Source organism: Glycine max, chromosome 8 (assembly GCF_000004515.6).
Source record: "Glycine max cultivar Williams 82 chromosome 8, Glycine_max_v4.0, whole genome shotgun sequence".
Taxonomy (NCBI): Eukaryota; Viridiplantae; Streptophyta; class Magnoliopsida; order Fabales; family Fabaceae; genus Glycine; species Glycine max.
In genome coordinates, this window is record NC_038244.2 from 47,031,548 (window position 1) to 47,046,972 (window position 15,425).

The window sequence follows — 15,425 nt, forward strand, 5'->3', positions numbered from 1 at the left end:
CACCGCCACCACCGTCATGATCGTTTCCGTCACAACTATCATAGCTGTCACCGCAACCACCGCCAATCGCCATTGTCATGATTATTGTCATTGTTACTTCTACCACCACCGTGATCGATAAAACATCATACAATATCATATTACTGCCATGATCATTTTCATCGCAAATACCATAAACTTATGGATAAAACATCATAAATAAAAATAAAAAAACGTGAAAAGTCACCTTCACAAAAAGTTTAAAGAAATTAAGTAATTCCTATAACTAATATTCTTTTTTAAAATAAATCATAAAATTTCAAATTAAAAGGAAATAAAAAAAATTCTATAAAAATTAAAATAAAATATTAAAAAAATATAAAATAAATACACAATTAAAAAAACAAAAATATAAGATTATAAAAATGAAATGAAAAAAAATATTGAGAGATCGGTACATGGACCACTGATTTCCTAACATTGAGGTCAATATTTTTATGTGTTACTCTTTGAGAAATCAGGTGTGGAAATCGATCTCTCACCTGATGATATTTTTATCCTTTGTGTAAATAATTTTATATTTGTATTATTTGAATAATTTTTATTTATTTTTTATTTTTAGTTCAAAAACTCAAGATACAGAGGTGAGAGAAAAAAGTTTTTAATTAAATATTAAAGTACCATAATACCCTTATATAAATTAATTAAATAAACAAAATAATGAGTTTTTTTGTCTTAAATATTTTGGTGTTATTAAGTCAATACAATTTCTACTTATCAGAATACATGAATTTATTAAGTAAGAAAATAAATTAACATATACTAAATACATTGATATTATTCAGAAAAAAATACATTTGAATTTATTACACCTAACAAATATATACAATGAATTTTAGTAATTAAATATTTATTAATATATTCAATTTATGTATTTTACCAATACAAGAAAACAAAATAATACTTCCTTTGTTTTTTTTTAAGTGTTGTATTTTTGGAATATTATTTATTTATTCATTGTTTTAAAAGTTCAATATAACATTAATTATCCCTTTGTCAATTATATCCTTGTTTTTCACCTAATTTTAATTGGTTTACACATGTGCATTTATTATAGAGTAAAAAAAAAAGAATAAAATAAGAAATCTCATGCTCCCTTTATCCTAAAATAAGTTTCATATATGAGTAAAAAAATTGTCTCAAACTAAATGTTATATTTGATTTTTCAATATAACATGAATTATCCTTTTTCACCAATACTCATAATAAACATCACTTTAATTTTTGAATCCAATATTATAATACTACTCTCGTTCATCTATATAATAAGATTAGCTTTGTAAAATTATTATTATTTTTCATCTATTTATTGGTTTTTCTTAATATGTGTAAAACAATATAAAATAACACTTATTTTGGGACAAAATGAGTACTATTTTATTAAGGTTAGAAAAAATTATTGCATTTCTTAGTTTCTAAAAAAAATGTTATTATTTTTTAATCAAGTGATTGAGCACAAGTGATTAATGTTTAAGATTGAATTGTTTGGATACTATTCAAGTTTAATCCTTGACAGAAATAATTTTTTGTCAGACTTTATTTATCATTCCACCGAACTCCAAATTAGTTTGAACTTATTTCCCTAATAAACAAAAGGATTAAGATCATAAAAAGTAAAAAAAAAAAAACACTTAAAAGACATATAAAGAAATAGAAAAAGTATAATCTAGGTACATAAAAACCATTAGACATGTTAAATACACATAATAAATAATATGATTTAAATGCTCATTAATATATTTCATTTATATACTTATCAATACATGTATAGCAATTAATACATAATTAAAAAAATAAAGCATAATACTCAAAAAGTATTTTCTAGATAATGTAAATCGATTTGGATATTTTGAAATTATTTAAGAAATCAATAATTAAATAGCCTATTTCTTAAAATAAGGTTATATTTTTAAAAAATTTTAAAATCATCATCGGCATGGTCAACTTCAACTTTTTTTTACATGGAAAAAGATAATAATTTTTTTAAAAATAATAGAAGTAGACAATTTCAATATATATGAAAGTAGACAAGAAACATTGTTGATTTTCTTTTATTTTTTTAAACATAAAAGTAAATAATGTAATTGTCCACTTCTTTTATAATTTTGAAAGTTTATAATGTTACTGTTGACTTCTTTTAAATATCCTTTTTTTTTTTCAAAAAAAAAAAAGTATGATCTTCTATTTATTTTTTCTCTGTGTAATTTGTCTAGCAACTCACGATTTACTCTTTTCCATCTTTTATGATTAATAGTTGATCAAGCAGGAGCATCAACTTAATTATATTTCGCAGATTATTAAGGTATAATATTTTTTTTCATCAATTTAAGTTATGTATTACATTAAACTCATATAATTATATATGTTTAAAGTAATTTTTTTCTTAAACTACACCAGACGATATTAAAAATTGTACTAACATTAGAGACAATTATAACGTTATCTACTTCCTTTTATACATTTTTAAATATGAAAGTAGACAATATTATTATCTATCTTCATTAATTATACATACATAAAAGTAGATAAATGAGATGGTTGACTTTTATAAAAAAATTTAAAAGACAAAATAAACAATGGTATTGTCTACTCTAATGTAAAATGGAGTTGACAATATGTGTGTCAATTTTTAATGTTTAAAGAAATAAATTTCATTTTAATAAATTGTCTATGATATTTTTGTTTTTCTAAATGATTTTGATATCTATTGTTCGAAAAAACTAACTAAAAATTAGAAAATTAATTGAAAGTTAAAAAATTAGTTGAAAGTTAGAAATTAAAAGTTGAAAAATTAATTTATTAAATTAGAAGTGTTTGATAAAATTAATTGTTGAAGTAGTTAAAAAATATAAAATATATGAAAAACAATCGAATCATGATTTATTTAAAAAAAAGTATCTAAGAAATTTGATAAATATATTAAGAATAAAAAATAAGAAAATATAAAAAGCTAAAAATTAGAAACTAACATTTTAAAAAACTACACTTCAAGTAACATCTAAAAAATAATAAAAGTTATTAAAAAAAACTTCTTTAATGAAAAATCAAATAAATTTTTTAATTAATAAATAAAATTAAAAATTAACTAAATTTCTTGCGAAACATAAGTAATTTTATACTATTTTTTAAAGGGTTGATTTACACTATTTTTTTAAAGAACGATTTACACTATTTAAGAAAATTAATTGATGAGTTACAGATTATTCAGTGTAAAATTTGTTTTCATTTGTACTATGAGAAAAAGGATTATATGAAATGAAAAACAGTTTACACACTCATCAAATTAAACTACATCATATATGAAAATGTGTTAAAAATCAAGTTAACCATAAATTATGATTGGATGGACGATACTCTTTTTATGACCATTAAACTCTTATATTGTACCGGTAAAAAAAATACCATTTAACGTTGCACTCGTAATTTGTGTTAAGTTTCACAGTTTCAGTGCCTTTACTTGTTTGGTTTGAGACTTAGAGTAATTGAGTTGGTCCTCCTTCCAACTATTTGAGTTGTTTTTCTTTTCTCCAGTGCCAATTCCGGTCACTCTCTTCATTAATAAATTCTACTATATATATGAAGAAGTGGCCACTGCTGCTGAATCAGTTATTCCTTCAATCATGTCTTTCTCTTCTTGCTTTTCCCATTCTCCATTGACATTCAAGGTTAACTTTTCCTATTGCTGCTTTCTACTCTTACATGCAATTCTCTTTACTTTTTGTTTACGAGGCAGTATTTTTCTGGACTTCTGTTCATTTCCCCCCCTGCCCCTTAAATGGGCCTTCCGTTTGAACTCTAAAGTTTCAAACTTTGAGTGGTTGTTGATTGAAAATGACCATCTGGCGTAGATGGGCATTTGCGAATTTCTTTTTTCTTTTAGATTTAACAAGTTTGTTTGTTTTACTTTGCATGGATCTATACCAGGCTATTGTTGGTATAGTGGAGTTAAAAGGTGTTTATATTTCAAAACCTTGCCACTCTATGCCATTCAAACCTCCGAATTCATGCACTTTTTCTCTTATGTAACAATTATGGTTTTGTTGAAATAGTCCTTGCTTGCTGAACTGAGTTTATCTGTCGTTTAAAGAATCATCTGCGCATTCTGGTTATTTCACCCCGAGAATAAAAAAAGTTTATTATCTAACAATGTGGTTCAATTATTCTTATCTATGGATTACATAAGGTGTATTTCTGGGCTCAAAAAGTATGTTTACAATTGAGATTCTATTTCTTACATTTGGGGCAGGCTATGAAACCTTGTGGTTCTGTTGGGAAGGGGCAAAATTTTGCTTTCCCTATCAGAAGTAATGGTGCTGAGCTTTGTAAGGGACGCATTGTGAGAAGTAGAGTCAACTTAAGCGGAGATTGGAATTTCATGGGAGGATCCAGAATTATTGTGAAACCAACAGCTACAAGATTGCTTCTTCATTATCCAAAAAGGGGTCAAATGAAAGTTTCATGTAATCCTTTCTTATGCTACATTTTCTACTTTTGAAACTCAGTTTTAAAATAACAAGATTCGTGTCTTGTGCCGGACCAAATTAATTTTAAGCACCCTAGTAAAGTCTCTGGTGTTTTGCATTTGCATGTTGATGACAGTTTTCCATTTCTCAGAGCTTCTTACAGGTGAACTTGGAGATTTTGCTATTAGGTCTCTTTGCTTTAAACTTACTCAGTGGTCTGCTGTAATTTTGACCCTTGGAAAATTTCCCTGCATTCTGATTTATATAAATATATCACTGGTGGAAGCTGTTTCTTCATCGATATAATTCATCATTCAATAGATTTGGGCATAATGCTTGATGTATTTTGGTTCTTATGCAAAAAAAAATTGGATCTCTTACCAGTAAACTAATATTGTTTATCTTGAAAAAGAGCACAAATTAAGGATTTGATACCCAGGATGCATTTATATAGTTAGCGTACCTCTTTTGGGAGTATTCCCATAATAACCTAAATTATTGTACATACTATATACACGGACATTGAATCTACTGAAAGCTATAAATATCTATTCATTGTTTGCATGACTTTGCAATGTGTTGTTGATCTTAGTTAAAGCTTCATTAAGTTAGTTGGCTTTATTCTTTGTTAGTTCTGGAGACCAGTTATTGATATTAAGTTGTTCCTTTTGATTTAATCTTCCAAAATTTTCATGTGGCTGCCGATCTCTGCTGTTCTGGTTCCTACTTTTTCGTTATATTGTAGCATACTCTGACTTTGATTTTGATAGCCTTGAAGAAAATCATTTTGGTTGGACACCAAACTCTTTAATATTGATTGAACCACTTGTTCTAACATGCTTGAAAGTTGATTATGTTCTGTGCTTAAAACTCTTGCTATCAGATCTGCTCTTGAAGCAGATGTTCAATTTCTAAGAAAGGTATGCAAGATGTCAGGTTTCACTGCAGCTATTGAGCAATACTTGCATCAAACTTGTGAATTTCTTTTGTGTAGTTTATGTCTTGAGTCCACAAGAATGGAGTTCCCTTATTTAGTTTTCTTGTGTTCCCCCAGCTTGGGGCTTGACTATCTGTTAGTCATGTAATCTAAATTTCCTACAATCATTACATTTATTCTGGTTGGGTATAAAGTTTTGCTTTTATCTGTTGATATATTGCTATTTTACTGTAAAAGGTAATGAGAATCAGTAATTCTTTCATCATAGTAATTCTAAATAGCAAAGGTGTGTTATATAGTTATCTTAATCATTTTGGCCATCTGTACTCTTTGTTTAAAGTAGACTGAACTTTCATTTTTCCTGTATAACTGGTGGTGACTATTTTTTCATGATATTCTTTTTTCTACCTTTATTTTTCAGGCTTCATAGGATCTCAACTTGCTAGCACTGCATTTACAGCAGGAACAATAGCAGTGCTCCCATTTTACACACTTATGGTTCTAGCTCCAAAATCTGAACTAGTATGTTTCTTACTGCATTTGAGAAAATTTATGATCCATGATCACAATTCATCTTTTCTCAAGTATATATAATATGCAAAAAGTATTTACATAGGTATGCTAGATATACATTTAACCCCTCCCCCCCAAACTAAACTTGGACCTTTCTCCTGTAGTAGTAAAATTACATTTTGGCGGATTCGGATATTCTTCTTTCTCGTACCTTTTTATTGGATTTTGATTTTGCAATTAATGTCTGTTTTCCTGATTCATTTTCCTTAAATGCAAAAATGCAGACCAAGAAGTCTATGGAGAGTAGTATACCGTATGTAGTGCTTAGCATTCTATATGCATATTTGTTGTACCTTTCTTGGACCCCTGAGACAGTTCGGTTGATTTTTGCAAGTAAATACTTGCTACCAGAGGTGTGTATGTATGCATTCAATGATGCAATTTCTCTTCCCAAAAGAGTTGTATCCAACTGATAACTGTGTATGCTTCATGCAGCTGCCTGGTATAGCAAAAATGTTCTCGAGTGAGATGACTTTGGCCTCTGCTTGGATTCACCTGTTGGTTATTGATCTTTTTGCTGCAAGGTCATGCATTTTATCTTAGTCTTGTTTTCTCATTCTTTAGTTATTTTTCTGATAGTAATCGTGGTTTTGAATTCAGGCATGTTTTCCAAGATGGACTGAAGAATCAGATTGAAACTCGGCATTCTGTTTCTTTTTGCTTGTTCTTTTGCCCCATTGGAATTCTTACTCATGTCATCACCAAAGCCATGACCAAACCTGCCACAAAAGAGGGTCATGGTTTATAGAGGACAGACACCTGCTTATACTGAGGCGAACTAGAATTCATTTGAATAAGAATCTGAGGAAGTCTTGTTTGAGTTGAAGTTACTTATGAATTTTTAAAGGTACTTTATATCTGTCACAAGGTGGCCCAAAGGGCATTGCAATGGCAGGCAATTGAAATTTATGAAAAAAAATAACGAGTAACTATCAATTTTATTAAAAACGAGGAAACAATAGGAAACTTTATTTTCTAAAAACTGGAAATTAAAAATGAGTTTGAAATGTAAGAGTCTAATTATGTATAGGAAAAAATGGAAATTTAATCTCTTGCTTTGACTGATAATTAGGTGACAATGTGTTGAAAAGAAAATCAGTTTGTGTTGGTTAAAAATGAGTCTCCCACTCTCCCTACTCTGTGAATCAATAATATGGAACTCTCCAATGGTTTTGAGTGCAGACTGAGTGTGAAATCTGCAATGCAACACTCCCTTCTAAAACAGTAAAACTTTCAAGAAGCTTTTAGAAATTTTGCAAATAAATGCCACGTCTTTTACCAATTGAATTTTTAGATACCATCATCACTTTTCAAATTTAGCATTGGCTTTTATTTTATTATTATTTTGAACTAGACCACAAATCAAATCAAAATATACACTAGTCATATACCACATATTTTTAGTACCATTTTAATGACTGGGCATAGGCAAGATTTTGATTTTCTTTTTGAAATATAAAGAAGAATTCAAAACGAGTTGGGGAAAAATGTAATGTTCGCAGTAAGTTTGGTCTTCTATTCAAATAACACATAAATTAGTGTGCCTATTATCTTAGCTGTGTGCCACACTGCTTCCTTTAAGCTGCAAAATAAACTTTCAATCAAACTCTTTTAATCAAACCATCAATCTGAGCATCTATTCAATGTTTTAAGCTGCGAAATAAACTTTGAATCAATCTTCTCTTTTAATCAACATCGGTCTCATCTATCCAAGCTAGCCTACGGTGCTAGGGAATCTTGGCAAAATCAAGGTCATGAAAATTTTGAAAAACAATTTACTTTTTGGGAAGGATTGTTACACAACTCCTTTTTTTAATGCCAAATTTGTTATATTTGTAACACTTAATAAACCTGATAAATTCTTGTGTAACTGTCACTATAAAAACAACTTGAAATTTGATTTAAGTGTGAGAAGAAAATATTATAAGGTGTTTCCACATTTTCACCAAACATTTTCATTCTTATTTTCTGTTTTATTTGAAAGTGAAAATAGAAAACACTCAAATCAAACACCATTGTACCCAGCATTTGTATCTTGAATTTTCAGCTGATATCATTTCCCCCCATTATTTAACATTAGTTTATGTGGACAAAATGCTCAAGTTGTTATTTTGTTACCCTGAGCAGCATAACAAATGTAAATGCATCTCTCTGGACACTAGTTATAACCGTTGAAGGTTCCAAACAATACTTCGGCTGAAAAATAAAAAAATACATACAGACAGACAGAAAAAAACAACTGAAAACTTATGAACAGTGAAACATAACCTTGCTTCCATAACGCTATAAGTTGGTACGTTTTGTAGTCTGTCCCCAAAAACTACTTCGTAAATTTTTCAATAAATTAACTAAAAGTTAAATCATACAGTATATACATCAAATGATTCAGACCGATCAAACCACATGTCAAAAGCTAAGTCAACTTGGTTTTCTTTGACTTCGCTTGAGGCTTCTCAGGAATATCATCAGCATCATCATCATCTGAAGAAGCTTCTAATGACTCATCTGGGACATCATGAGGAACATTATGCTTTGTTATGAAATCCTTCAATGTGGTCATGCTCTCCTCTTTCAGTGAAACCAATTGCTCTGATAAGGAACCTTTGTTTGCCTGAACAGAATATGATTCTGAGCCTATTCATTTTAATAAATTAAAAATATTGAAGAAATTTCAATAACATTTAAAATAATAAATTTAATTTTCCATTTTATTCTATTACACTCAATCCAACCAGAGAGAAGAAGAGCTTGGTGTTACCGTTGCTGTTGCGTGACCCTTATCTCGTTGGCGCCAAAGACCGATACTTTGAAGAAGAAGAAGAAGAAGAAGAAGAAGAAGAAGAAGAAGAAGAAGAAGAAGAAGAAGAAGAAGAAGAAGAAGAAGAAGAAGAAGAAGAAGAGAGGCAATGGCTATATGTGTTTCTGGGTCGCACACACTTTTTGTGAACCGTTCCAATTTGAAGACTGCGGCGGTTATGAGCAGAGAGAAGAAGATGCGTGCCCAGTACGATCTGAAGCAAGGGAAGAGTCGTAATTTCCACGAGCTCCCCAGTGGTCTAAGCATGGAGGTGATTGTGCAAAAGGGTGCTGAAAAGAACACAAATGTCGAATACCCTCCTATGGTTTTTGTTCATGTAAGCTACTACGCTGCTCGGTGCTGGGCTGAACACTGGTTGCCCTTCTTTTCATCTTCTGGCCACGATGGCTATGCTATTAGCTTGTTAGGACAGGTACATTCTCAAAAAGATAACTAGCATTTCAACTGAAAAACCAAAATTTAGTTATAAAAGTATGTCATGTATGTTGGTAGTTTCTGTTGAAGATATACTTTTGTAACTGCATAATATTTTATTTTTCAATTTTTAAAATAGGATTTAGTAAATAAGTTGATTCCCTATCTTTTAGGAATAAGACAGTTTTAATGGATTAGCCTAGTCAAATAAGTGATTCTTATCTTTAAGGAGCAAGTTAGTTTTAATATTCTGTTTTGTTAATATCTTGTTATCTAATTAGTTTATCTTTTGCTATTTATTGTATCACTGCTGAGAACAATTTGAATTAGAATAGAATAATTCTATTTCCTCTGCATACGTATTGTCTCTCTTCTCTCCTCTGTTTTTTATAATTTCCTCCTCAAAACCAACAATTGGTATCAGAGCCTTATTCTTACGGGACTTCTACCATGGAAGGTGAAGCAAGTTTTTCCCACATAACTCTTCCAATCTTTGATGGAGAGAATTATGATCTTTGGGAAGTGAAAATGCAATCCTACATGGAGTCTTTGGATTTATGGGATGTTGTGGAAGAGGATTATGAAATATTTCCGCTGCCTGAAAATCCCACCATGGCCCAAATTAAAAATCACAAGGAAAGAAAGATGAAGAAGGCAAAGGCGAGATCATGTTTGTTCACTGGTGTTTCACAAATGATATTCATCAGAATCATGACTCTTAAATCACCCAAAGCAATTTGGAATTATCTGAAAGAGGAATACGCTGGAGATGATAGAATACGAAGCATGCAAGTGTTAAATTTAAGGAGGAAATTTGAGCTTCAAAGGATGAAAGAGTCAGATACAATCAAAGAATACTCAAACAAATTGTTGGGTATTGCCAACAAGATAAAGTTGTTGCGAAGTGATTTTACTGATTCGAGAATTGTAGAGAAAATTTTGGTAACGGTGCCGGAGAGGTATGAAGCATCTATAGCTTCATTGGAGAACACAAAGGATCTGTCGAAAATCACATTGGCAGAAGTGCTACATGCCCTGCAAGCTCAAGAGCAGCGAAGGTTGATGAGGCAAGATCGTGTTGTCGAAGGTGCTTTGCCCGCCAAACATCATGAAGTTGATGAAAGCAAAAAGGATTTTTTCAAGAAGAATCAGCCAACAAGCAGCGAAAATAATGCAAACAACCAAAACAAAGGTAAGGATAAAAAGAAAAATTATCCACCTTGTCATCATTGTGGCAAAAAAGGTCATGCACCTTTCAGATGTTGGAGGAGACCAGATGCAAAATGTAACAAGTGCAACCAGATAGGACATGAAGCGGTGATCTGCCCCAACAAAAATCACCATGATGAGGGAGCTCAGATTGCTAATCAAGAAGAAGATGACCAACTGGTTGTGGCCACATGCTTCTTGAGTAGTGAATCAAGGGAAAGTTGGTTGATTGATAGTGGTTGTACGAACCACATGACATATGATAAGACCTTATTCAAAGATTTGAAGCCAACTAATGTCTCAAAGGTCAGAATTAGGAATGGTGGCTATATTCCTGTAAAAGGAAAAGGATCTGTTGCAATTTCAACGTGTTCAGGTATCAAATTAATATCAGATGTTCTTTATGTACCTAACATTGACCAAAACTTGCTAAGCGTAGGTCAGTTGATTAAAAAGAGATTTAAAGTGTCCTTTGAACATCAACATTGCTTTATCTATGACAATTTTGGCCGGAAAGTTCTAAGGGTTAAAATGAAAGGTAAAAGCTTCTCATTTGATCCAGCAGAGGAGGAGCATACAACCTATTCCACTCAAGTCACACCCATGAAATTCAAGCACAAGAGACTTGATCATTGCCATCTTGAAAGAATGCTAAACATGAAAAAAAGGAAATATGCAAAAGAAAATTTGAAGAAGTTTCAAATGGAGGAATGCAAATCTGCTAGCACACTAATGAATCAAAAGGAGAAGTTCAGAAAAGAAGAAGGTGTTGATAACATTGATGAAGGATATTATGAGAGCTTGATTGGATGTCTAATGTATCTCACTACAACAAGGCCAAACATTCTATTTGCTCAAAAGAACAAAACTGAAATTTTTGTTGACAATCAAGTAGCCACTGCTATTGCAAACAATCCCGTGTGTCATGGGAAGACTAAACATTTCAACATCAAGTTCTATTATTTGATAAAGATGCAACAAAGTGGAGAAGTGAACTTAATTTACTGCAAGTCTAAAGATCAATTGGCTGACATGTTTACAAAGTTACTACCTATCAACAAACTTGAACTCAAAGAATTGAAGTTTGCAGTTCCAAAAGCAAGGAGGAGTGTTGAAGATATACTTTTGTAACTGCATAATATTTTATTTTTCAATTTTTAAAATAGGATTTAGTAAATAAGTTGATTCCCTATCTTTTAGGAGTAAGACAGTTTTAATGGATTAGCCTAGTCAAATAAGTGATTCTTATCTTTAAGGAGCAAATTAGTTTTAATATTCTGTTTTGCTAATATCTTGTTATCTAATTAGTTTATCTTTTGCTATTTATTGTATCACTGCTGAGAACAATTTGAATTAGAATAGAATAATTCTATTTCCTCTGCATACGTATTATCTCTCTTCTCTTCTCTGTTTTTTATAATTTCCTCCTCAAAACCAACAGTTTCAGTGTCAAGATATTGAGGAGGTTATGCTCAATGGGTGTTATCTACACTATATGCACTTTCAAATATGTGATTTTTTTGTGGTGATTTCTCTTTGGGCAGGGTGAAAGTGATTCACCTGCTGATTCTGTTGCCGGCGCACTTCAGGTGTGGTACCTCTTCATTTACTAGTTCGGATTTGTTTATAGAATAAACCACCAATTTTGTCTCTTAAATATTACTTTTTCTCCTATGTAGTCCTTAGCATAAAAGAACTATTTAAGTAATTTTCAAAGTATTGAATATCTATCACTTTAGTCCTTAAGTTGATGTATTTCATTAAAGTTCAATAATTAATGTGAAGAATTTTTTAATATTTGGGAGACTACTTAGTTGATTTTATATACTTTCAAGACAAAATAGTTTTTTTTAGGAGAGAGGATAATAGTTCTTGACTGAAACTGGTGATTTGCTCTTTGTTTATATATTAACTTTCAATTTTTGTTTGATAATTTGGACAGATTTTATCATAGATTATGGTAATTTACTCTTATAGTTTCCAGTTTGGACCGTGTTTTGCAGTAGACACATGCAAGAGATGTTGCTGATTTTATCTGTCGAAATATTAGATCACCACCTGTCTTGGTCGGGCATTCATTTGGAGGACTTATTATTCGATAATATATTTCCAATTTAGGAAGTGACAAACTCAAAGGTGCTTTCTCACTCCGGCTTATTCGTTCACTTGCTTGTTAAAAAATGGTCAAATTAGATGATTCTGGATTTTAGGCTCTTACTATGGTTAATTGCTTAGTATATTACAACACTAGTTTGCTTCATGGTCTTGTACCCTGAATTGCATCTTATCATTTTAATGTATTTAAGTTTGGATTGATTTGAAATTTGTTATAGTGCTTATGTTTTCTTTATTATATATATTTTTTGTGTTTTATATTAAAAAAAAGTAAATTTTAATTAAAAAAAATGTGTAGAAGAGATGAAATAAAATTTATTTACTATCCTCTAACAAAATAATCGGATTAGATTGCATTAGACTTAAATTTGGAATCAAACTAATTGATGGGATTGAATAAGATGATTTTGTCCTTCAAGCATTTCATTTCAATCTATAAACTCCTATGAGTGGCTATTCATATATAGTTGATAACAATATGTTACGTGTTGGTTATTTTAAGTAACCAAATAAAATAACTAAAGGAATAGATAGGAACACATTACGCCATATTATTGGAAAAAGGAGTTCTTAAGAATACCTAGATCCATAAAATAATTTTGATTGAGGCGCAGCATAAGCTGTAGTGATCAAGAACTGTTGGTTCAATGATCTTCCTCAACCAAATCTCCTTGCTCCTTATGGGATCTTCGTTTTCTCTTTAGATGGGGAAAAGAGAAAACCGTTTTTGATTTGATATATTGGGGACTATAATCGTGCCTTACTTTTTTAACCCTTTAGAGTTTCCATTATGCCCTAATGGGAAAAAAAAATTGATAATCCACTAATTAATTTCATATTATTTTCTGTTGGCAGCCTAGGGGCTCTCTAAATTAGATCACTTAAATTGAGTCCCTCTAAATGTAAATAACTAATATAAATGTTACAAATTAATATTTAGTCCATATTAATTAATTAGAAATAAATAAATTCCTAACAACATGGTTCTAAAGGCGAACATAACTTGTGCAATGTGCACAGTATAGGCCTCTGGTGTGTGCATTAGGTGTCTTTTATGGTATCATTTTGTCTTTTATTTTCCTCTGGTGTGTTTTTGTCAAAAACCTACTATTCTCTTTTGATAGATTTTCATTTTTAGTTGATTATGCTAATTCTATTTGAGCTTGATTCTGTAAATAGAAGATTTATACCCAAAGCTTAAAGGAGCTGTCCTTGTTTGCTCTGTACCTCCTTCTGGTAATAGGTAACTAACTAAACTCTCAAGTATGTTATTGATATTATTTAAGAGAGAAAGATGAACCTTTAACTGTGATTGCACTGGTTGATATTTATTCTTTACTTTTATTAGTGGGATAGTCAGGCGTTATATCTTTTCCAAGCCAATTGTTGCTTTCAAGGTATTTGGACTGAATTTTCTTAAGAATGTTACTTCTCCTGTGTTTGTCTTCTGATATGCATGTATCCACCACCTGGCAGGTGACACACAGCTAGGCAGCAAAATCTTTTCAGACCTCTCTTTCTCTTTGTAAGGAGACATTTTTCTCAGCCACTATGGAGGATCATGTTGTTAAAAGGTTCTATTTCCTGGAACCATTCCCCATTAGCATTTCCATTGCATTTTGAAATGGTAAAATGATTCTTAGTAATATATTTATGACTTGTTACTAATTACAAGATTGTAGAAATGAACTATGCCATGTACCGTCATGCGCCAAAACATCAATTCTAACTGGAGCTCATTAATGGGTGGGGGAATAAAGCAAGAAATTTCTTTAAAAAATGCGCCTACCATGAAACCTTGACAATGCAACACATTGAACCTCAAAACTATGATTATGTGCATTTTTTTTAGTAGTAAAACATATTGATGACTGATTTACTGTGACTCTGACTATTTGGATTTAATTCATGAAATGGTGATAGTCAATAACATGTCTGTGATATCTTTTTATCCTGAATTATTTTTGTCGGTTATCAAGCTTATTCAAAGTCCTTAAGCCTTTTTGGCTTGTTCTCATATTTCAGATATCAAGAGCTAATGAAAGAAAGTTCGAGGATGTCATTATTTGATTTAAGAAAGCTGAATGCATCACTTCCAGTTCCTTCAGTGACAAACTGCCCTTTTGAAATTCTTGTGATGGATGCAAAGGATGACTTCATTGTGGTAATTTTATGTCTACAAATTGGTTTTAAGTAACCAAGTGCTTTTTCTTGTCCAATGATATTGTCTAATTCATTGAATCATTATTGCCCTCTACATAAATTTCCGCTACATTTTTGTCAGTGCACAATTTGTTCATTGGGTGGTATCCCCCGTTTGTTGGTTATATTATAGGATACAGAGGGACTCGTAGAAACAGCAAAGTTTTATGATGTGTCACCAGTAAGTGTTGAAGCAGTTGCTCATGACATGATGTTGGATGTTTCGTGGGAGAAAGGTGCAAAAGTTATTCTTTCATGGCTAAAGGGTCTAGAAAAGTAAGAAGCAAGAGATAGCAAAGGAAACCTTTCTGGTTCATTTTCTCATTTTGCTCAGAGAACATGAAAATATTTGTCTTGCTTCAAATAATTACAAATTATGTGATGGATGTTGAAGGTGTTCTAAGCTTCAAGGTAGGCAATAAAGGTAGGTCCAAGCAGAAATATGATTGAATTGTAATAAATTGATCCAAATATCCAATCTCCTCCATTCATATAAATATTTGCACTTCTTTGAGCATCCTATTGTACTTGTTTTTAAGTATAGGCTCTGACTAACCTGCTTTGTATTCAAAAGTGAATGAAGCACATCGTAGATAGCCAGATGAAAGTTTCCTTCAGTTCCTTGAGATGGCTTAGGTCAAAGAAGTTTAATAGG

At 31.1% G+C, this 15,425-nt stretch overlaps 1 protein-coding gene and 1 pseudogene across 1 annotated transcript; both read left to right on the plus strand.

Annotated features, from left to right (window-relative positions):
- Positions 1 to 3,491: 3,491 nt before the first annotated feature.
- LOC100814584 (protein ABA DEFICIENT 4, chloroplastic) lies at positions 3,492 to 6,835 on the plus strand. The gene is made up of 6 exons (XM_014779528.3): positions 3,492 to 3,704; positions 4,286 to 4,499; positions 5,861 to 5,961; positions 6,237 to 6,365; positions 6,448 to 6,536; positions 6,613 to 6,835. Exons 1-6 carry the CDS (start codon positions 3,660 to 3,662, stop codon positions 6,758 to 6,760), a joined length of 726 nt encoding a protein of 241 aa, XP_014635014.1. The 5' UTR covers positions 3,492 to 3,659; the 3' UTR covers positions 6,761 to 6,835.
- Positions 6,836 to 8,777: 1,942 nt separating this feature from the next.
- Positions 8,778 to 15,251, plus strand: LOC100815113 (uncharacterized; annotated as a pseudogene).
- The last annotated feature ends 174 nt before the right edge of the window (positions 15,252 to 15,425 follow it).